At 45.1% G+C, this 23247-nt stretch overlaps 3 protein-coding genes across 6 annotated transcripts; 2 read left to right on the forward strand and 1 right to left on the reverse strand.

Moving 5' to 3' along the window:
- Nucleotides 1-809: 809 nt before the first annotated feature.
- LOC100824970 lies at nucleotides 810-2742 on the forward strand. Its single transcript, XM_003563808.3, has one exon. The coding sequence runs from the start codon at nucleotides 992-994 to the stop codon at nucleotides 2495-2497; it is 1506 nt and encodes a 501-aa protein (XP_003563856.2). The 5' UTR covers nucleotides 810-991; the 3' UTR covers nucleotides 2498-2742.
- Nucleotides 2743-3652: 910 nt separating this feature from the next.
- On the reverse strand, nucleotides 3653-5259 carry LOC100825275 (peroxidase 5). Its single transcript, XM_003563809.4, has 2 exons — nucleotides 4875-5259; nucleotides 3653-4787 (listed from the first exon to the last, which is right to left on the reverse strand). Exons 1-2 carry the CDS (start codon nucleotides 5097-5099, stop codon nucleotides 3891-3893), a joined length of 1122 nt encoding a protein of 373 aa, XP_003563857.1. The 5' UTR covers nucleotides 5100-5259; the 3' UTR covers nucleotides 3653-3890.
- Nucleotides 5260-9932: 4673 nt separating this feature from the next.
- On the forward strand, nucleotides 9933-23111 carry LOC100827121 (alpha-glucan water dikinase, chloroplastic). Of its 4 annotated transcripts, none has more exons than XM_010229379.3 (33): nucleotides 9944-10193; nucleotides 10301-10594; nucleotides 10697-10738; nucleotides 10835-10944; nucleotides 11076-11154; nucleotides 11235-11326; nucleotides 11416-11593; nucleotides 11672-11896; nucleotides 11975-12313; nucleotides 12389-12496; nucleotides 12606-12704; nucleotides 12795-12929; nucleotides 13028-13119; nucleotides 13198-13332; nucleotides 13496-13658; nucleotides 13754-13843; nucleotides 13919-14104; nucleotides 17926-17988; nucleotides 18076-18138; nucleotides 18221-18280; nucleotides 18400-18552; nucleotides 18667-18750; nucleotides 19492-19668; nucleotides 19745-19851; nucleotides 20129-20342; nucleotides 20428-20531; nucleotides 20964-21102; nucleotides 21228-21353; nucleotides 21589-21699; nucleotides 21825-21923; nucleotides 22149-22415; nucleotides 22490-22608; nucleotides 22696-23111. In XM_010229379.3, exons 2-33 carry the CDS (start codon nucleotides 10391-10393, stop codon nucleotides 22898-22900), a joined length of 4368 nt encoding a protein of 1455 aa, XP_010227681.1. In that variant the 5' UTR covers nucleotides 9944-10193; nucleotides 10301-10390; the 3' UTR covers nucleotides 22901-23111. The 4 variants fall into 4 exon arrangements, 3 of the variants coding, with proteins under 3 accessions (XP_024312843.1, XP_010227681.1, XP_010227682.1); XM_010229380.3 differs by having other exon boundaries at nucleotides 9944-10162; XR_001405217.2 differs by lacking the exons at nucleotides 22490-22608; nucleotides 22696-23111 and having other exon boundaries at nucleotides 9933-10193; nucleotides 21589-21719; nucleotides 22149-22234.
- Nucleotides 23112-23247: the final 136 nt, after the last annotated feature.

Below are 23247 nucleotides of genomic sequence, written 5' to 3' on the forward strand. Positions count from 1 at the left end.
CTAAAGTTTGTTTCTTCTGTTCTTCCAAATAAAAGGTGAAGTTATTCTTTTTTATTTGTCGTTATTGGTGGATCCACGGGGTGGGCGTGGCTCACTGCAACATTTCAGAAACGAAGTCGACATGGTTGACGAGAGGGAATGACCCATCGCGTCTTCACCTTTGGTATACCTGCTATGGCCTAACAGGAGTCCACTCGGAGGCCCGCTGCAATCCTTGAAGCCCAACTACTTCAGCTTGCAGCTCAAGATAAAAACAGATAATTAAGAAAACCAAATCAGAGTTTATCTCTAATTGTAACCGACCCGGACTCTACGCCCGAAATCTAGCCTCCTATATAAAGGACTAGGAGGTGGAGCCGGGGAGGAGATCCTATCTCTGTTAGACGGATCCACAAATCTCATCTCTCATTCACGTCTCCATGGCAACCTTGTAATCTCTCCATCAATACAGATCAGACAAGCAGGACGTAGGAGTATTATCTTCCGAAGGCCTTGAACCTGAGTAAATCGTGCTTCATGTGTCTTTGTTAGCCGACGGAATAGCCAACGCACACCCGTGCTCTTTCTACTCGAAAACCCTCTTATTTGGGGTATGCGGAGGTAGCCCCTCGTCGATGGTTACAGTCGATTGGATCGATTTAATTACTGCAATGTGCCGGTGTGTTTGCTTGTGTGATGCCATTGAGTACATTGGGAGCAAACACGATCGCTTTTATTTGTCAACGCCTCAAACTACAATTAAACACCATGCTCCGTTTTGAGTCTTTAGCGTTTTTCCTTCCACATTACTACGTACATAAAAAATTTGATCAAGCCGTGTTAGTCCCCAAAGAAATGCATAACCATCCCTGGAGATCCGAGCCTCGCGAAGTCGCGATGGAGTGGAGTGCTCCCTAATCAATCCGAGGCTGAAAACCCAAATCAAGGAGTGAATTCCAAGAACCAGAAAGGGCTTGAGGTTTGCACAGCTGCCCCTGGTTTTTGTTGCTGCATGCCGCGTCGTCCGTGGATCCAGCAGAGAAGAGCAATGGAGGCGTTCTTCTGCCTGGCGCGGTGCCGGTTCACGCGTCTCATGGTGGCGATGCAGCTGACGATGGGCGTGCTGGTGATCTGCATCAGCATGGCCAGCCTCCACCGCTTCTACGCCACCAACTCCCTCCTCCCGGGGATGCTGGACGGCAGGAACTGCGCCGGGTTCCACAGCAGCGTGGCCGACGGGTATGCCGGCTTCGACATCCGCGCGCTGTCGGACCGCGTGGACGACGTGCTGGTCCAGCTCGCGGAGCTCCAGGACAAGCTCGAGGCCACGGCGCTCAAGATCACCAAGAAGAAGAAGAAGAAGGGCTCCCGCAAGCATGAGCCGCCGCAGCAGGAGAACATGACCATGCTAGAGTTCCGCCGGTTCCTGGAGGACGAGGTGATCCACCCGCTCTACGGCGCGCACATCGCGCTCCGCCTCATCCGCATCCCCCACCCGGACCCTGACGCCGCAACCGAGGATGCTAATGCTTCCCCGGCGGTGGACCCGCTGGTGAACTTCTTCATGGCGGAGGAGACGCGCAAGTACGTGACCACCAAGGGCAACCGCGACGGCAAGCCCAGCGTGTACGGGACCAACCGGACGTACGGCACCATCGGGCACACGTGCGTGCTGATGCGGCGGGAGCTGGACGAGTACATGAGCTACGACGTGGGCTCCTACTGCCCCGACGACTGGGACCTCGGCCAGCGCCTCATGCTCGGCGGCTGCGACCCTCTTCCCCGGCGCCGGTGCCTCACCAGGGCCTCCAAGCTCTTCACCCGCCCGCTCCCCATCAACGAGTCGCTCTGGACGCTCCCGGACGACGGCAACGTCCGCTGGACACACTACCACTGCCGCGGCTACCGCTGCCTCTCCGCCAGGAACCCGCGCCCGGGTTACTCCCGCTGCGTCGGGTGCTTCGACATGGACCGGGAGAAGCAGCGCTGGCTCAACAGCACAAAGAACGCGTCCAGCTTGACCGACTTCAGCATCGACGAAGTCCTCGCGGTGAAGCCCGGCGGCGATATCCGGATCGGGCTGGACGTGAGCGTGGGCACGGGCAGCTTCGCGGCGCGTATGCGGGAGCACGGGGTCACCGTGGTGTCCACGGCGCTCAACCTCGGCGCGCCATTCGCGGAGACGATCGCGCTCCGGGGCTTGGTGCCGCTGTACGCTACCATGAGCCAGCGGCTGCCGCTGTTCGACAACACCATGGACCTGGTCCACACGGCGGGGTTCTTCGAAGGGTGGGTGGACCTGCAGCTGCTGGACTTCGTGCTCTTCGACTGGGACCGCGCGCTGCGACCCGGGGGGCTTCTGTGGGTCGACAAGTTCGTCTGCGCGCGCGCCGACCTCGACGACTACATGTACATGTTCCTGCAGTTCAGGTACAAGAAGCACCGGTGGGTCGTGTCGTTCAAGTCCAAGGACCAGGTGTATCTCTCCGCATTGCTCGAGAAGCCGCCCAGGTCATGATCTCGTACTACTATGCTAGCTCGATCCGTCCATGAACCTGTGTAGTACGCAAATTCCTGCTAATTAGTTGCTCCAGTACTACGCACCATGAATTCACTCCATTGATCGATGATAAAAATCTGTGTTCAGGCCTACTTCCCTGTATCTTTTGTTGCCCTGCTGCTGTGTAATTCCACTTCTGATTCAATTTGTATCTAACATGATCGTGAATAAAATGCCGAGGAAGAGGCACCGTGTTCTCTTTTCGTGCGCAGAAACATGAAGAAAATTAAGAACAATACTTTCTTCAGGCGTGGGCATCGCAAAATAATACTCCGTATTTTTTTTCTACGCATAGTTTTTCAATGGAACTTACTGTTTGTTTACTGGAGTAGTAAATAAAGTAAGAAAGTTTTAATTAACCCTATCGCACATGTTTCCTCAGTAATGGAGGTGGAAACCGTGTGCGACGGGTAATCGAACCGTGTGCCATCCATGTCAGAACGCTTTTAAACCCATTTCATTTGGATTATTCGATAAAAATTGCCTAAAAAATTCCGTGACAAGTTAGAAACAAATGTGTTCTATAATATAATAGGAGTAAAATAAACCATTAGTCCATGAACTCGGTTTTCTCAGATTTTTTTTGCAAAACCACCATGCCGGTTAAAATCCATCTCGAGCTCCCCCAAACTGACGGCCAAATCCCCAAATCGGAGCAATGCCTAACCCTAGTTTCCTCTCTCTGCCGCAGCGCCCGTGCCCTCTCTCTCCCTCGGTCGCCACTGCAGTGCCCGTTGTGCTGCACCTCTCCGTTGTCACGGCCGGCGGCTCATCGAAGTCTTCACCGGCGGTAAGGACGAAGCCCCATCTCCCTCTGGTCAAATGCGGCAGCAGCAGATGGAGGAGGGTGAAGGTGAATTTGCAAAAAAAAAAACATGAGAAAAATCGAGTAGCAGAACGTGGTCCTGGCCGAAGCTGACGTGGCGGCCACGTGACGTGTTTAAGCCCCGCTGAACCGTTTTTGGACTAAAGTGACACAATAATCACAGTTTAGGAGTTTAAGTGTGTGTTTTCCGAATTCATGGACTAAAGTTTTTTTTTTTGCCAAGTTCATGAACTAGTGGCCGGTGTATTTTATTCATATAATAGCCGCAAAACGTGTAGCTCAAAGCCTCAAAGAACACACTAATGATGGGTTATTCGGGGGTAAAACAACATATCATTCGAAGTTCGTATACATAAACGACAGAAAAATATACATGATTGGCTCAAGGCATAGCAACAGCAGCGTTAGACTGAAGGGGAAAAGAAGAAAAATTAACGCAACGACCAAACGGCAGACAGCTGCGAAAAATCTCCACACAACTATATACGTTGGCGAACGGCCTGATGAGTAGTGATCACTGCTGGATCAGGCTGGCTGCTGGAAGCCACGGATGAACCAGTTCATCATCTGGAGCATGGGGTGCCGGGGCTTGGGCCATGAAATCCTGCCCATGTGTGTCCTCATCTCGCTCTTGGGCCTGTTGACCATCCGGCAATTCCTCCTGATCTGGCCCTCCTCGGGGCGGGTGAGCACGTCGAGCTTGCCCACCTTCTGCATCGCCTCGCCGAACTTCTTCTGCCACAGGGCGTCGTCCTTGGCGAAGCTCTCCACGATGGGCCTCGTCGCCGGGTCCTGGACGAGCGCGCTGTCGGAGGTGAGCAGGCTGCGCCGGGCCAGCAGCTCGTTGTAGTAGGAGTTGTCGAGCTTCTGGGCCGTCCGCTGGTCGAAGTCGATCTTGGGGGCCTCCTCCGGGTTGTCGTCGGGCTTGGGCCGCGGGCACATCTCCCGGAGAAGCTTGGCGAAGGCCGGGTCCAGCGACGGGTCGATGTCGGCGGTCTTGGAGAAGCCGTAGATGCGGTTGGAGAACATGAAGCAGTGCGCGCCCCCGATGGAGTGCGCGCCCGAGAGCACCACCAGGTCCTCCTGGGACAGGCCACGCTTCTGGAAGAGCTCCGTGAGCCGGGGCACCGTGTGGCCTGGCACGGGGAAGTTGCCCGGGAGGTCGTCCATCCTCGAGTGCTCCCCGTCGCGGCGGCCCGCGGCGACCTCGTAGGTCGGGAGGCCCGCCGCCACGGCGGCATCGCGGGCGGCGAAGGCCACGATGTCGGAGCAGGACACGGTGCGCGGGCACATGGCCTCGAGGGTCGACTTGGCGATGTCGATGGTCCGGAGCCCGTGCAGGGTGAAGCCGTTGGCCGACGACTGCTTCTCCGGTACGTCGCCCGCCGGCGACTCGTCCAGCAGGATGGATGCGTCGCAGCCCTGCGCGCACACATATCAACCAACCGATATATATACATCGATCCTGCATTGCATAAATGTATTTCATTCCGATGAATAAATACATACCGTGATGAAGCAGTCGTGGAAGAAGATGCGGATGAGGCCGGGGGCGAGGGTGTGGTCCATGCCGACCTCGGAGTCGACGACGTCGCGGACGACCTGCTCCACCTCCGGGCATGACTGGTTGTAGAACCCCGGCTGCAGGCTTTCCACGACGACCGCGTCCATGTTGCGTGGGGCCAGGGCCAGCGCCAGCACAAAGAACAGCATCGCCACCGTCAACCGCGCCATGCTGCTGGCTCAAATTATTTAGGAGGCGAGGCGAAGCTGGAGAAGAGGGATTGACGACGTACGACGGAATAAGTTGTTGCGCTTTGAAGGCGGGTGGAAACCTTAAGTGCATGTTTGCTTCGAGAGGCCGAGCAACTCAAGCCTCATATTCTTTAGCCACTTGCTTTTTTGGAGACCGTGCTAACAATAGACCAGACTGCGCGCCGGACGGACGCTCGCTCGCTCGCTCATACTAGGACGTATTTCGCCGGGATTTTGGTGCGAGCGGGACGAAGAAGACAACGATCGAATCGAACAAGTGCAAAACTACAGTGTAAATTAAATCGGATTTGCTGTTGCTTAGGCGCCCGAGAAATAAGTATTTCTCAGTCGATTCAGCTTTGAGATTCGTGTTCTTTGCTGTGTTCTATTCTGGCGTGTGGGCTGCCTTGTGTTTTCTGTTATGGGCCTGCGCCGTTCTTTCGGCCTGTTAAGCTATTTTTCTGTTTTATTATCCTGGCAATTGCACATCGTGGCCTTTTTTTTTGTGTGGCTATGCACATCGTGGCCTAGGTACACACAAAAACACGTTGCTGCATGTCTATCTCGTGAGCTTCAAGTCATTGCTAGGCTTTTCTTTTTCATTCCTTCTTAAGTCATTTTGTATTGTTTCTAAAAAATACAATATTTTTTTGTGTGCATCATCTTATACTTCCTCTGATCCATATTAATTGTTTCAAATTTCTCTAAATATAAATGTATTTATGTCTAAAAAGCGTCTAGATACATGTAATATTTCGACACTTAATATGGATCGGAGGGAGTAATATTTTTATGGCCGCAATGGAAAAATATGAAAGTGTTGAACAACTTTTATGAAATCGACTAAATATTTATTTATTTGTTCATCCAAACTCCATTTCCCCAATTTTAATTACTTTATCGACTAGCAAATGTGAATGTTTGCAACATACATATAACCTATGTGATCATGTGCCATGGCATTGTCGTATGTTCTTCGTGTGACAGTCTTCCAATACAAATTCATTTTTACAAATTTACAATGTGCATGGCAAACTTTATGAAAAAACAAATCTCGTTTTGGGAGATTTGCCATGGAACTAAATTAAAATTTCCCAAAGTCTAAGTTTTCATGTATGACTTGCATATCATGTGTTTGCATGCGCAACTTAGGATAGTCCAAAAGAGACGAGTTGCACACCATGTATCAATATGTGCAACTAATTTGCAAAGGATTTTAGGTTTTTTTGTTGACGAGTTGATTTTATTAGTTTTCATGTACGACTTGCACATCATGTGTCTGCATGAGCAACTTAGGATGGTTCAAGAAAGGTGGGTTGGACATTATGTATCAATATGTGCAACTTAGTAAAGAATTTTTAGGTTTTTGTGTTGACAAGTTGACTTTTTTAGTTTTCATGCACAACTTGCACATCAAGTGTCTACATGCGCAACTTAGGATGGTCCAAGAGAGGCGAGTTGCACACCATGTATCAATATGTGCAACTCAGCAAACGATCTTTAGATTTTTGTGTTGACAAGTTGTCTTTTTTTCGTTTTCATGTACAACTTGCACATCATGTCTCTGCATGCGCAACTTAGGATGGTCCAAGAGAGGTGGGTTGCACACTATGTATCAATATGTGCAACTTAGTAAATGAATTTTAGGTTTTCGTGTTTACTAGTTGACTTTTTTAGTTTTCATGTTTACTAGTTGACTTTTTTAGTTTTCATGTACGACTCGCAAATCATGTGTCTGCATGCGCAACTTAGGATGGTCCAAGAGAGACGTGTTGCACACCATGTAACAAAATGTACAACTTACTATAGGATCTTTAGGTTTTTGTGTTGACGAGTTCCACACCGTGTCTCATCATGTGCAACTTAGTAGGGTTTCAAACCTTCTTTTTTAGTTCCCATGTACGTCTTACACATCACGTGTTCGCATGTATAACTTAGTATGGTCCAAGAGAGACAAATTGCACAGGAGAACTAACGACGCACAAACTTCTGAATCTGTGAGCGAGTTGCACATCATGTTGTGTTATGAGAAACTTTTTTTGAGTTACCATGTACGACTTGCACATTATGTTTTCGGTTGTGCAAGTTAGTAGGGTTTTTTGTTCGAGAGTTGACTCTGCACAGCTTGTATCAATATGTGCATTTTAGCAAAGGATTTTCAGTGTTTTTTGTTAGAGAGTTGACTTGCACATCATTTCTCATCATGCGCAACTTAGTATGGTTTCCATTTTCAGTGTTTTTTGTTTTAATCTGATGTGAATTTTTTATGTGCTTTTTAGTACATTATAAAGAGTGGTAAGTTGCACATTATTAACAAGGTGTTATTTTTTGAGTTTTGTTTTCACCCCCGATGGTGACTTTTATGTAAATCACCTAGTGTTTTTTTTTCATGTACACGCCGCAAAATTCCAGATGGTGAGATAGGTCTAATAAGTTGAAGGAAGGAAATTCATTTTTCAACCTAATTTTGAATTCAGTACATAATATCTCTTTATTTTTTGCAATTAAGTTTTTTCTACATCCATTAGGAACAAAAACAAAAACAAATAAAACTATACAACCCATTCTTAGAAGTCCAACTAACAGCCCAACAATCACAAAGCCCAGTTCACACCACAAAAACAAAACCAAACAGCAGGCCCAAACCCGTTGACTGGGAAATAAGTATTTCTCAGTCAACTGATCAATAGGCGCGCCCAAATTAAATTACCGAATTAAATTTAGTTCTACGGATAACAAGTTCACCAGGGCGGCATGCATCTTCAACTAATTTATAATCTCTATAAAGTTGATCATTAATATCTGCAAACTCAACATGCAAGCTGTGCACATCATCGAGTTGATCTCCACTAATCATATCATGCGAAATGTCAACATCATCAAATTGGTTCCTACTAATCCAAATCATGTGGATGCAAAGTGTCAGTATCACCATACATATCATACGCTGCAGCCTCACTAGCTAGCAATTTAATTTGGTGTCCTCTTTAACAATTCAACATTTTAGCTTCTAAAACTTTTCATCTTCATGTTGTATATAAACAATTCACCAAGCACGCATATTTTTCATGATATTTATGTCGATCTTTCTAAGAACTTCAAACATTCAGGTTCCTGAAGCTTCTCTTTTTGGTTTTCCCGAAGTTATTAATGTTTATGTACATCAAAATTTCTCCTACTTTTTGTTGCACATATGTTATGGCTGATAAAGTCGTTTGGCCTATGGTATTAACATTTCTTTTGCATTTGATCATATCACTATCATTTGCATTCCTAAAATTATGTCCAGATGTGCAAATACAATTGTCCGCCGCAACGCGCGAGCACCTAGTTGTCATATATCCTTGAGGCATAACAAAAAAAATCTAGTAATAAACCATTGTCTTATAGTCAGGTGTACTAACAATTACCCTAGGAGTAGCAGTAGTACTAATCTGTCAAAAAAATAGTACTGGTTGCTAGTGGTATATCTCTTGGGATCGAGTTCTATCCTAGACCAGGTTAGAATTTACGATTAACAGTTGATGGACCAGGTAAAAACTTATTGATGGACGGTTGATGGCGACAAGGGGTGTTTCGCTGAAAAAGCTGGACCACCGACTCATCCCGCGGTGCTGACAAGTTGGCCTGAGATGTTAGTATACAGTATGGTATCGGAAGATGAATTGAAGACCGTATACGGACATACATTGCAAGTATAGGGATCTAAAGGGCAGGGCCAGATCGCGATGTGGAGGATCAATTCGGACCACGTCACCAACTTCAAGGGCCGCGGATGCATTTCATTTTTTTTTCAAAATGGAGGCAAGAGTTTTGCTTTGTCTCATTTATTAAAACTTAATCAAGACGAACTGTTGATGGTCAATAAATTAACGAAAAAATAGACAAACACATTTACAACACACCCATAATACCCTCGTGGAACATGACCACATTAGATGCACCACTGGCCGACCTGGCTGCCAACGCAAACTTCACAAACACCACCGAGAGAAAGAGCAAAATCAAGGTTGCCCGTAAGTGTTATCGTTATCCACATCACTCCTCGACCTGGCAACTCCAACATCACCACAAGCGTTCATCAATGAAACCCTCCTCCCGACAGTTGCACAAAGCTTGCATGCCAGCCCTATGCCAAATTGCACACCGAAATCACCTTTCACGATCATCAATGCCGCCTCACCGCAAGGAGCATCCAACAGGTCCGCCGTGACGCCATCATCATCAACTACGACACCGACGGAGCTATGTAGTTCCCCAGCCTTTCAAATCTTTGTTAATTAGAGGTTTTAGTTAGGTAAAGTTTGAAGTAGATTTTGACTGCATAAATGGCTCATGCAGCCTTAGATAGATGCATATATTTGCCTTTTTGCTCCGCTGAACTCTCATGTCAAGCTCGAACTATAATCTGTTTGGCTGACCACTCCAATTTCACCGTAAACATATACTTTCTCCATCCCAATTCAAGATACTCAAATTTGCCTAAACATGAATGTATCTATCTCTAAAAAATGTCTAGATACATGTAATATTTCGTCATTTAATATGGTACAGAGGGAGTATTAATTATTCAAAAGAGAGATAGACGAGAGAAGAGTGCTGTTCGCGCTTTGTGTGATAAACTTGTGTCAATGTGTGCGTACATCAGTGGATACTTGTGTTGCGGTACAAGATTACCGGTATTTTCGAAGAGAGACGGGAACACGAAAAGGAGACGAAAAAGGCCAGGCACGGGATGCGCGGGGTGCCCAGAAAAATCGTTGCGAGGAAGAAGACAGTGGATGTCGGCAGCCCAGGGATTGCTCCCACCGCAGGCGAGAAGATATTATTAAACCTTCGTCTTCTTCCACGCCGCTCCTTGAGATTCACACGTCGCGCAATCACACACCTCGGGGCGGGAGAGAGTCAGAGAGAGGAAGGAGAAGGGAGCAAGAAGACGCGGGCACCAACTCCTGCGCCCATTCCCCTCCCCCGCATCCGCCACCTCGCCTGCCATCTTCCTCCCATCCCAGCACGATCAGCACACCGCGCTCTCAGTTCTGGTTCGTCGTCGCGTCTTCCTCCCATCACAGTGTGAGTGGCCGAGTGGGCAAACCACACGCAGCTCGATCTGCAACTGTTTGCTCGAGCACTGCAGTCTGATAACAGCTCCTTGATTTTTCATCTCTTTGTCTCGGCAGCCAGGAAGAGAGGAGCAAAAGCTGAGTGAGCCGAGGAGCCACAAACAGCAGCGTCAGGGGTCAAGCGAGCGAGTAGCTGAGGTTCGGGCTATGGGCGGATTCTCTGCGGCGGAGAGGTGCGCAGTTGGGATCCACGCGTCCCTGTCCTCGCCGGCGGCGCGCCCGCGTGCACTGAAGCAGACAGCGCCCGTCCGCCGAGCAAGCCACCGCGCCAGCACTACCCTCGCCGTATCCGGCCGCAGACTCCTGGTGCCCCGCGCCGTCGCCACGCCCACTGACCGCGCCTCTCCGGACGTACGGACGCCCACGCTTGCTTCCCCTCCTGTTCCCGGTTTAATGCACGACAGCTGTTCGACGGTTTGATCCTCGCCTCAGTACCGTTTTTCTTATGTGCAGATCGTCGGAACGTTCAACCTGGATTCCAACTCCGAGCTCCAGGTGCTAATAATAACCATGTGCATTTAGTCTCACCTGGAACAATCATTTGCTGCAAATCCATTGTTTCTATGTGTGTGACGCATTGAGTGTCGCTAGGTAACACTGAACCCAGCGCCACAGGGTGCAGTGGCTGAGATCAATCTCAAGGCGACCAACACCCGCGGCTCCCTGATTCTGCATTGGGGTGCCCTTTGCCCGGACAAGAGGTGAATCTGGCTACCTTCTGTTGCTGCTGCTGCTGCTGATGATGAGAGCGTATCTACATCATATACTCTTGTCTCACATGCTGTGCACGTTTTTTATTTGAAGAGTTGCTGATTCAACTGCTTGATTGTAGAGAATGGCTCCTCCCGTCCCGCAGACCGGACGGAACAACAGTGTACAAGAACCAGGCCCTTAGGACACCCTTTATACAGGTATTTCAATCGTGTATAAATAGTTTATGTCCTACAGCAGAATATTTATGGTTGGTATTTTTTTATGTTCAACTGTGTAGTCAGGTGACAACTCCATGCTAAGTATTGAGATAGATGATCCTGCAATTCAAGCCATCGAGTTCCTTGTCTTTGATGAGGCACAAAATAAATGGTGAGTTCTGCTGTTCAGATTGCCATGTAGCCCTGCTTGTTTCTTCAAACGCAGAAGATATCAGCAATGCAACACCCTACTTTGGACAGGTTTAAAAACAATGGCCAGAATTTCCTAATCCAGCTCCAGACAAGCCATAATCAGGGGCAATATGCATCTGGTGCCTCTGCTTCTGCTGCTACAGTGCCAGAGGATCTTGTGCAGGTCCAATCATACCTTCGTTGGGAAAGAAACGGAAAGCAGTCATATACACCTGAGCAAGAGAAGGCATGTTTTAATACTTGTTTGCACCTTACGCCTAAATGGAACTGAATGCAGAGACTGAATTTTGTCATCTTTCTCTAGCTGGAGTATGAAGCAGCACGAGCAGAGTTAATAGAGGAATTAAACAGGGGTGTTCCCTTGGAGAAGCTGCGAGCTAGATTAACAAAATCACCCAACGCAAATGAAAGTGATGCTCCTGCATCTCAAACTACCGTAGCTAAAGTCCCAGAGGAACTTGTACAAGTCCAGGCCTACATAAGATGGGAGAAAGCAGGCAAGCCAAATTATTCCCCTGAGAAGCAACTGGTAATACATTGAACTATCAGTTCAACATACCATTTGTGGGTTAGCACTTCGCGCAGGTTTTTATTTTGCATTTTCCAGGTCGAGTTTGAGGAAGCGAGAAAAGAACTGCAGGCTGAGTTGGATAAGGGAGCCTCAATTGATCAATTAAGGAAGAAAATTTTGAAAGGAAACCTTGAAAAGAAAGTTTCCAAGCAACTGGAGAACAAGAAGTACTTTTCTGTAGAAAGGATCCAGCGGAGAAACAAAGATATCATGCAACTTCTTAACAAACATAAGCCTGTCATTACAGAAGAGCAAGTAAAAGCTGCACCAAAACAACCAACTGTTTTGGATCTCTTCACGAAGTCCTTACAGGAGGAGGATGGTTTTGATGTCCTAAGCAGAAAGCTTTTCAAATTCGGTGATAAGGAGATACTGGTTAGGATGCCTGATACATGTTTCATATTTCTACGCTTCGTTCAAGCTGGCTAATTGAACTTCTCTGTTCTCAAGGCAATTGCCGCAAATTCTCTAGGTAAAACCAAAGTTCATTTGGCAACAAACCATGTGGAGCCGCTTATTCTTCACTGGGCACTGGCAAAAAATGGCGGAGAGTGGGAGGTAAAAGAATTATAATAAAATTTTGCATTTAAGCTGCAAACTCAGCATCGGAAAGAAACACTCTGCACATCTGCAGTCTGTACTAACGAGGTGCTTTTTAATTTGGCAGGCACCTCCTTCAAGCATAGTACCTTCTGGTTCAACAGTGCTCGACAAGGCATGCGAAACTTCTTTCAGTAAGTCTGAATTGCATGGTTTGCAATACCAGGTACATATAATTGGATAAACCTATTTTTTCCTTTTTTTTCTTGCCTTTCCTTTTAGACTTCATATCATCATCTCAGAACTTCATGTCCAGGTTGTTGAGATAGAGCTAGATGATCGCAGATACAATGGAATGCCGTTTGTTCTCCGATGCGGTGAAACATGGATAAAACACAATGAATCTGACTTTTATTTGGATTTCAACACTAAAGTTACCAAGAAAGCAAAGGCAATTGTTTTTTATTTTTAGCCTTGTAATTTGATACACTTCTGCTCCATATTTTGTACAACTCTTGGACTAATAAACTCTTTTGTTCTTAATTAAAGGATACTGGTGATGCCGGTAAAGGCACAGCAAAGGTTCTGTTGGAAAGAATTGCAGATCTGGAGGAAGACGCCCAGCGATCTTTTATGCACAGGTCAGACACTAAAATTCTGTACTGGATTACTTGATGCTTTCCTGAAAAATCTATGAAATTAGCTTTGTTCTTCGGCAGGTTCAATATTGCAGCAGATCTAGTTGACCAAGCCAGAGATGCCGGACTGTTAGGTATCGTTGGACTTTTTGTTTGGATTAGATTCATGTCTACCAGGCAACTAATATGGAACAAGAACTACAATGTGAAGCCACGGTACATACTTCTTCATATTCATTTCGTCTTCAATGATTGTCACTTCAAGAAAGCACAGGAACATAATGCAATTTAATAGACTAGAAACTGTTGTATTGATGGAACAACAACATGAATCAGTTGCATATGTTTTGGCATCTCATAAAAATCTATAACCATGCAGTGAGATAAGCAAAGCACAAGATAGATTTACAGATGATCTTGAGAATATGTACAGAAGTTACCCACAGTACAGAGAAATCTTAAGAATGATATTGTCTGCTGTTGGTCGTGGAGGTGAAGGTGATGTTGGTCAGCGTATCCGTGATGAGATATTAGTAATCCAGGTAACAGTTGATGCTCCTAGCTTTTATTTGTTGCATAATGAACTACATAATGAGTTACTATGCTATCAATAATAACTGGTTTCTTGCTTTTCTAGAGAAAGAATGACTGCGCAGGTGGGATGATGGAAGAATGGCACCAGAAACTGCACAACAATACAAGCCCAGATGATGTGGTTATATGCCAGGTAGTAATTGATTTCTGAATTCATCGTAGCTTAAGATTTCAGCTTTAAGGATTTGATGGTTATTTTCTGTGGCAGGCGATAATTGATTATATCAAGAGTGATTTTGATATAAGTGTTTACTGGGACACCTTGAACAAAAATGGGATTACTAAAGAACGTCTGTTGAGCTATGACCGTGCAATTCGTTCAGAACCAAAATTCAGGAGTGATCAGAAAGAGAGTTTACTCTCTGATCTGGGGAACTACATGAGAAGCCTGAAGGTATGCAAAATAGGTATAGTTGATAGAAGGGACATCACGTAGCCAGTGAATACTAAAATTCCAATTGAGCCTTGAATCCTCCCCACACCAGGAAGAGCCTGCCCAGTACCCACAGCTTTTTTTATTCCCGAGAAAACACAATAGCCTTGCTCCTTGTTGTATATTGACAGATGGGAAGAAATGTACACGCGTGAAAGCAGGCACAGCTACAACAACAGAAAGGAGAGCCTAGGTGATGGCTGAGAGGGAGTGTACACTTCGAAGTTTCTAGTTTCGAGGCCCCCGCTCTCACCCAGTCCTTAGCCTTGACCCGGCATCCCCACGGAGAATGCGCGCATTCCGCCGCTTCCAAATCCACCAAGCGGAGAGCAGAATAGTTGGTGGCCGCGTGAAGAGGTTCTGGGGAGGAGGATGCGGCATTCTTCCACCAGTCGGCGAAGGCTCCGACCACAGGGGCTCTGGCCGTTTATCTGACCATGAGAGAACTTCCTGCCAAACTTACCGGGAGAACCGGAGAATACGCACGGCAGGCCAGACGGTCGATGAAAGCAAAAGCAAGCCAGACAAAGAATTTGATTCCCCGGGGCCCAAGCCTTCCAGTTCAGCCTCCACGAGGGCGAGTCGGTTGCCCCATGGAACAGCGCCGAGAAGCGGGACTTCGCGGAGTACTCGTGGGATGCCGTCCAACACCAAATCAGCCGGTTGGGCGTTAACGGAGAGGCTCTGGCTGCTGATCGCACGGCAAAGGGCGATGTACTGTGCCCATCCAGAGGCGGAGCGCACCATGCATGTAGTCCACCCAAGCCAAGAACTTCACCAAGCTCTTCCGGTGCCTCGTGGACACGATATCGAGAATCGCAGGTGTGATCTCAGCCAAGTGACGGCCGCCAAGCCTGTCCACCAGCTTGATCAGGGTGAATTGCATACCCCTTGGTCCTTGGACCTCTGTCATCTGCCATGCTGAGCCGGGGTTACCACTTACCAGTAAGGCAGTAACACCACACCTCAGATGTTCGGTGCCTTGGCCAAGGGGCAGCAGGCCCTAGTTATCCAAATGAGGGATAGGACTCCATTAGATAGGAAATTCGGATTCATTGGACATAGAGTAATACTTATGGACCAAAGGAGAAGCATGTCTAAGTAATCTGTGAAGCAATAGATCGATATTTTATTGATCTAGTCCTTCTCCCCAAGTTATTCTCTCATCCATAGGCCCTGTTTGGTTGGGCTTAGAAGTGTTTTTTTGCCTTTTTGCTTATAAGCCACAAAAGCACCAATTTAGGTGCTTATAAGCCAAAAGTCACTTTTGAGCCCAACCAAACAGGGCCTTAGTCTATACCTCAATCCCTTAGGCTGTGCTGCTCCAGCTATCCTCCTGGTGGTAGTTAGCTCAAATCAGCTCGAAATGATCTAATCTACGGAGTAGCAATCATTATTTGGTTATCAGACACAACCAAACATGTCTTCTGAGAGTGGGCTATCTTCTGCAGCTGAAGTTATGTTCAGAAGGAACCTCCAATAGACCATCCATCACAAGCTTACCCTTTCATGGAGAGTGTGCTTCGTTACATTTGGAGTAGTGGAGACCCTTGAAATAATTCCATGGTACTCCACGGCCAGGGTCTCACTGGATAGAGGTCAGATCATGATGCTGTGCCAGCGTTATGGCTGTTGCTGTGCCAGCCTTATGGCTGTTGCAAGGCCACTTCCTGTACACCAGCTGCTGCAGATCTGATCTTAAAGTTCCGGGGTAGCCTATGGCAGCAGCTGCGATGACGGGCGGTTGGCCGCTGTACCCACAGCAGCTGCGGCAAGTTCACCGTATCAAGTGGCAGCTATCCACCTTGACACTCCAAGTGAAGGAGGGGGCAATGCCTATTCATTGTCCGTGATGCCCTCTGCCCCTTGCAACTGACGTAATGGCAGCTGCAACTGTGGAAGCGGAGCCTTCTGCATCGATGATGACGCTTCCTGCCTTTGTCTTCATTCTCGGTGGGGTTAACTTTACTGACGAACGAAGTCCCAATGCGGGAGACCGAGGTATGCCAATCCCGTCCCACACCAGGTATAACCTTCATGCAGAGTGCACCATGACCAGAAGTGCAGGCAGCCTTGTGTCCATGCGCTGAGGCAATAGCACAGTGCCAAGATGCCTCAGTGAAGATGGTGGTACTCAACTCCAGAGGAGCAGCAATGGTCCTAGCAGGGTAGGGCGCTGGCCGTGTCTGTGGGCGGCAGAGGCTGCATGGGAAGCAATCATGATGAAAAGGTTGAAGGGGTGAGTGAGCGGGGCTCTTTCCAGCAGCGCAGCAACATGCCAGGGCCAGGGCTTTCAATTTAGAGGGCTCTTTCCAACACACATCTCTGGCAACAGCGGTAGCGCCAGAAACAGTGGGTGCTTTAGTGCTGGGCGCAGCAGGGCTAGAACTGGCACTGATTGAAGAGGTTCTCTACAGCACAAAATACTCTCCACACTCAAAGGTGAAGTTGTGAGTTGGCCTCAACCCACAAGAAGGGCAGTGGAGGGGTCCCTAAATGGGCCAAATAATCTGGTCTGCAGAACCAGGCAGGCCAATGTTTTTGGACACAAGAGAAGCTAGCCAGTTCATCTACAGCGGGCCTTAAATATGCTCTCCATATTCCCTAAAAAAGGAAACTAGGCCCTCTAAATTGAAGGCATTTTCGTGTTCCACCAGAAGAGCAAGTCGGAACTGCTATACCTTGTGGATGTGGGCTACAAGGGAAGTCTACCATAACTGCAACCTCTTCAACTGAAAAGGACGATAAGATCTTTAAAGTTATCTTTTATCAAGATTGCTATCTTTCAATTAGATTGTGTTGGCGACTTTGTTGAACCAGCTATACGAGGGCTGCCACACCCATTGATTCAATCAAGCAAGAATACGATATATTATCACATCCCCTTTCTCACTTCACCCCCATTCTTCCTTCTGCATGCCGTATCTGTACTCATGGCTACTCTGCCTCATGGCGAAGAAGCCGGATCGACCTGGGCAGGCTGGCCATTTCTCACAGAAACCGGATACTGTTTTGTCATAGAAGTCCGTGAAAGAATGTTCTTGTTTTTCATTGGAAAAACCAACCCCAACGACGATCACAGACCCTAGACTGTAACACCCTTTCACCTAGACCGTAACACCTCCAATCTCGGAGCCATACCAAATTGTGGACATGACAATTATACCGAGCCTACTCACTATTGTGTATGATATGGTGAAAATTATTAAACCAGGACATTATTTATTGAAGAAAAACTTGTACAAAACAGACTTAGGTGGTTTGGGCATGTCCAACGGAGGCCACCAGAAGCACCAGTAAACAGCGGGATTTTAAAGGGCTTTGATAATGCTAAGAGGGGTAGAGGACGACCTAAGTTAACATGGGTGGAGGCAGTTAAAAGGGACCTAAAAGACTGGAATGTGTCCAAAGGCTTTCGACAGGGCCGCATGGAAATCTGCAATCCATGTGCCTGAACCTTGATTATTTCTTTGTTTTTGTGTTTACTTTTAGTTTCCAGAAATTTCTGTTTGGGTTTCATATCTAGCCTACCCCAACTTGCTTGGGACAAAAGGCTTAGTTGTTGTTTATTATTTATTGAAACATAGCTATGTTATGATGGAAAATATATGATGTCCCGATGATCATGCAAATGCCATGTGTCCTAATGAACAAGGTTCCACTATGTCAGCTGTGGACCCGATGGCACTTTGGTTCCCATTCAAAAATAAATAAATAACACAAATGCTATTCTACTATGTTTTCTGTGACTGAAAAATGCTATTCTACTTACATTTTCTTAGGCTGTGCATTCCGGTGCTGATCTTGAATCAGCTATAGCTTCCTGTATGGGATACAAATCAGAGGTACCATTCCAAAGATCCGTGATCATTCTGATAATGCCTTAGATACCTGTGCTGACATCTAATGAAAAATACAATATTTGGGTACAGGGTGAAGGTTTCATGGTTGGTGTTCAAATCAATCCAGTGAAGGGTTTGTCATCTAGATTTCCTGTAAAATTCCTTACCTTCTTTTATTAACATATTTTCTTTCTATATTTTAAAAGTTACTTCCTAACATTTATTGTTTGAGTAGGAATTGCTTCAATTTGTGCTTGACCATGTGGAGGATAAATCAGCAGAGCCACTCCTTGAGGTAAGGGTTTTTGCTACACATCAAGCACTCATATTCCTCAGAACCAATCGAATTTTCTATTTCACTTCTTGGGTTGCATGTGAGTCACTAATTGCCAATGTGAAATTGTTACCTTGCAGGGGTTATTGGAGGCTCGTGTTGAACTACGCCCTTTGCTGATTGACTCATCTGAACGCTTGAAGGATCTTATCTTTTTGGACATTGCTCTTGATTCTACTTTCAGGACAGCAGTTGAAAGGTCGTATGAGGAGCTGAACAATGCAGCACCAGAGGTTGATTATACTAATATTGCTTTAGTCAGTCACTACATGTGTTTGTCCCACATTGTATCTTGTTCTTTCTCTTTCAATCATGATTTCCTCATGCTCCTGTTTTTCCTAATCCAGAAAATTATGTACTTCATCGGTCTAGTTCTTGAAAATCTTGCCTTGTCCACTGATGACAACGAAGACATCATATATTGCTTAAAGGTACAATTGTTTTGTTGCTTCTTGTATCCAGATGCAATTTTTTTTATCTGAATTGCTAACTAATTTTAGATGCATAATCTACTCATTTTTGTAATCAGATGGCTGCTCGGAATTTTCCTGTCTTGGTTTTTTCTTTCAACTTATTATCCTTTGCCCTTACATATGAGCATCTCCATTGCTTGGAACTAGATGGTTGTTTTACTCTATTAATCTTGTAAAGAAAATAGTACTCCCTCCACATATGAGTATATACTAACAATATTTATAATCATATTAATCTCCTTTGCCCTTACATATGAGTATATAATAACAGTATTTATAATCATATCTAGAATTAGGATTGTTGATAGGAGAATTCAAAATTCCATCTCCTATTTATCACCGTGCAGGTGTGCACTACTCAGAAAATCAAATGGCTTGCATGTAAAAATAAATGGGTTAGTGGCATGTTGAGAGAAATAGGTCGTGGGGGCTCCTAATTAGATATAGAAGATAGAAGATGTGTCATTTTTGTTCAGAAAATTCAAGTTTTTAACACTTTAATATACTTGAAAACATGATTAAGGACCATGTTTTGCTGACAGGCCTGATGTTGTAGTATTAGGATCAAACCATTTGAATGCAAACTTGACTTTCTTCTTAGACTAATGGGGGTATTAGCTAGCACTATCAGTTATTTAAAGTTATTTCTAAACTTAATATCATCAAGGGTAGTAATTTTGCTCTATGTGTTTCCTGAAGGGATGGAATCAAGCCTTGGAAATGGCTAAGCAAAAAGATGACCAGTGGGCTCTCTATGCTAAAGCATTTCTTGACAGAACCAGGCTTGCCCTTGCGAGCAAGGGCGAACAATACTATAATATGATGCAGCCCTCAGCTGAATATCTTGGCTCATTACTCAACATTGACGAATGGGCAGTAAGTATTTTGTGAACTTCAGCTTTATTTATCTATTTGGTCATCTAGGAACTATTCTTTAATATAATTTTGGCAGGTTAATATCTTCACAGAAGAAATTATTCGTGCTGGATCAGCTGCTACTTTGTCTGCTCTTCTGAATCGATTTGATCCTGTTCTCAGGAATGTCGCACACCTTGGAAGGTAAAATGTAAATTTTATGACTGCTGTTGAACTTTTTTTTTGACTGAAAACTGTAGGAAAGATTCCGACAGTATAAATATATATTAAAAGGAGAAATATTTACAAGCTAGAGGAGAGGTACAAAGGGGGGGGGGGGGGGACTGCTGTTGAACTCACAACCCCTTGCGCATTAGCATGTTCTTTTGAAATTGTTTTGCTTAGCGATCCAAGCCTAATTTATACATCTGGTTTATTGTACTCCTTTCTACTGTTCCTGACATCTGTCTTGTTCTAACAGTTGGCAGGTTATAAGCCCAGTTGAAGTAACAGGCTACATTGTCGTGGTTGATGAGTTGCTTTCTGTTCAAAACAAATCTTATGATAAACCAACCATCCTTGTGGCAAAGAGTGTCAAGGGAGAAGAAGAATTACCGGATGGTGTTATTGGCGTGATAACACCTGATATGCCAGATGTTCTATCCCATGTGTCGGTCCGGGCAAGGAATTGCAAGGTATCTTTTCCTCACAACTATGTTGATAAGATATGTTCCGTTCCCTTTGTTGATCTGACATGGCTTCATCTTTTCCAATGTAAAGGTATTGTTTGCAACATGCTTTGACCCGAACATCCTGTCTGAACTCCAAGGTCATGAAGGGAAGGTGCTTTCCTTCAAAACTACTTCTGCAGATATCACGTATAGGTATTCTCGTTATTAGTTTGTGATTGGCATATATCTGATGAATAATTTATTCCATTGGAGTAGTAATTTGATTAATAATTCACATCCGTGGAGGTACTAGGAGCTACTACTTTGTTGTTGGAGGACAATGTCAGTTCTTTTAGAAATAGGGTTGGGAAAATCTTCTGATGCGTCAATCGTCAGTATTTAAACACCTTTAGAACTATCACCATGTGCCCATACTTCATGTTTCGTACAATTCAGTCTTATACATAAAATTTGCTGTCGGGGCCTCCTGTACAGTTTTCGGTCAAAAAACTAACACCAGTAGTATAACAGCCAACCTGGAATGTTTGTCTTAGTATTTTTATTTTAGTTTTATGTCTCTTGATAATGCTCCACTCTGCTTGATTATCTGTCAAACGATTACATCTTATCTCTACCATTTTTTAGGGAGATTGCGGAGAGTGAACTTCTACAATCAAGTTCCCCAAATGCACAAGCTGGCGAAGCAGTACCATCTTTATCGTTAGTGAAGAAAAAGTTTCTTGGAAAATATGCAATATCAGCAGAAGAATTCTCTGAGGAAATGGTAATAATATAGTTCTATGCACTGTGCAATTGTACTTTCTCAACGAATCAGGAAAAAAATGTTGTTCAACTGGATTACTTTCATTTTGGCCTTGGTTTATGAATTTTTTTCATTTCTGTTGTCAGGTTGGAGCCAAGTCCCGTAATATAGCGTACCTGAAAGGAAAAGTACCTTCATGGGTTGGTGTCCCTACATCAGTTGCGATACCATTTGGGACCTTTGAGAAGGTTTTGTCAGATATCATGAATAAGGTTGGTGGTTATTGTTTGGTATCGAATAATTGAACGGTAGCAACCTAGCACTCGTGTATGTAATGGTTAGAGAAATTTGTTTCTTCCCCATGTTCAGAATAATCTTTTCTAGCATAATAATTTTTCAATTTAATGTTCTCATTCATTGGTATGTTCTTATCACAAAAGTACACTGGAAATAGGTAATGATCTTCCAAGTAATGATGCAATTGATTGTTCTGTCGTTTAATGGCAGGAAGTAGCACAAAACATACAGTTGCTGAAGGCCAGACTTGTGCAAGATGAATTGAGTGTTCTACGTGAAATGCGGAAAACTGTTCTTGATTTAACTGCTCCTGCTGAATTTGTAAGATATTGCATTGCAATGTAAAGCTGGTGAAGTATTTTTTGTCAGCAGTAAATATTAATTTCTGTTTGCATTTATTGCAACTGGACACCTTGTTTATTACATGTTTCTACTTCTCTTTACAGGTTAAGAATCTGAAGGACAAAATGGTAGCCTCTGGAATGCCCTGGCCTGGAGATGAAAGTGAGCAGCGTTGGGAGCAAGCATGGATGGCAATTAAAAAGGTTTGTTCCCCTACCATTCATACCAGTCATGGATCCTGACTCTATATCTCTCTGGGTCAATTTTTTGAAGTCATTAGAGCTTCCATGTATTGACCCGGGGCTTTACCTGCATAAATTGGACCTCTTTGCGTACGTTCTGTGAGATCATTTTACGCCACACATCATAGCTAGATCTATTATGGATGATGATAGTATTTAATCATGATCACTTAATTTCCACTTTAGGTCTGGGCATCAAAATGGAATGAAAGAGCATACTTCAGCACACGCAAGGTAAAGCTCGATCATGACTACCTTTCCATGGCTGTTCTTGTACAAGAAATTGTCAAGGCAGACTATGCTTTCGTCATTCACACGACGAACCCGTCATCTGGAGATTCTTCCGAGATATACGCTGAAGTGGTGAAAGGACTTGGAGAGACACTTGTGGGAGCTTATCCTGGTCGTGCTATGAGCTTCGTATGTAAAAAAGATGACCTTAACTCTCCCAAGGTGAAAATATCTCCATGTATATATTAGTATTGTCATCTGTTATACTACCTTAGCTGATCGAAGTCCATTAATAGGTATTGGGTTACCCAAGCAAGCCAATTGGTCTCTTCATAAAGCGGTCATCAATCATCTTCCGCTCAGACTCTAATGGTGAGGATCTGGAAGGTTATGCTGGAGCAGGACTGTATGATAGGTTAGTGAAAATCATTCATGAAATGTGGTTTATGTAGATGCTTAAGGATTCATTTGGCATGACAGCTAAGGAGTGTGTTTGTTGCAGTGTCCCTATGGATGAGGAAGATGAAGTTGTGCTCGACTACACGACTGACCCTCTCATCACAGACCCTGGATTCCGAAACTCAATCCTCTCAAGCATTGCACGGGCTGGCCATGCCATTGAGGAGCTTTATGGGTCACCACAGGACGTCGAGGGAGCCGTGAAGGATGGCAAAATTTATGTGGTCCAGACAAGACCACAGATGTAATACGAAAATAATGGAGCATTAATTGATGCATAGGCTGGGGGACTCCCTCCTTTTTTAAGGACTCCCTCCTTTTTGAAGAAAAAGGTAACACGTATTTATAATTAAGGAACTCAAGTTGCAGAGTATGAGGATACATTGGCCTTGGTGGCATGCAGAGTTGTACTCATAGATGTACGAAACATATCCGGTGAAAACCTTCATTCGGTGCAAACTGTGCAAACTTCATAAAAACCATGCTTAAAAGTTTCAAAAAAATTCTTAAAAAATACCATATGTTGGGAGTATGATGTTCTACAAATATGCAAAATTTCAATTTTAAAGTCAAAATCATTTGAAAGGAATTAAAA

Source organism: Brachypodium distachyon, chromosome 1, assembly GCF_000005505.3.
Source record: "Brachypodium distachyon strain Bd21 chromosome 1, Brachypodium_distachyon_v3.0, whole genome shotgun sequence".
Classification (NCBI taxonomy): Eukaryota; Viridiplantae; Streptophyta; class Magnoliopsida; order Poales; family Poaceae; genus Brachypodium; species Brachypodium distachyon.

Bases quoted from the DNA above. Each gene is read 5' to 3' on its own strand.
- LOC100824970 (XM_003563808.3), top strand. From the start codon at position 992: ATGCCGCGTCGTCCGTGGATCCAGCAGAGAAGAGCAATGGAGGCGTTC.
- LOC100825275 (XM_003563809.4), bottom strand. From the start codon at position 5,099: ATGGCGCGGTTGACGGTGGCGATGCTGTTCTTTGTGCTGGCGCTGGCC. The intron at 4,788-4,874 runs GTATGTATTTAT...GTGTGCGCGCAG, and splicing joins TCCACGACTGCTTCATCACG to GGCTGCGACGCATCCATCCT.
- LOC100827121 (XM_010229379.3), top strand. From the start codon at position 10,391: ATGGGCGGATTCTCTGCGGCGGAGAGGTGCGCAGTTGGGATCCACGCG. The intron at 10,595-10,696 runs GTACGGACGCCC...TCTTATGTGCAG, and splicing joins CTGACCGCGCCTCTCCGGAC to ATCGTCGGAACGTTCAACCT. The intron at 11,155-11,234 runs GTATTTCAATCG...TCAACTGTGTAG, and splicing joins TTAGGACACCCTTTATACAG to TCAGGTGACAACTCCATGCT.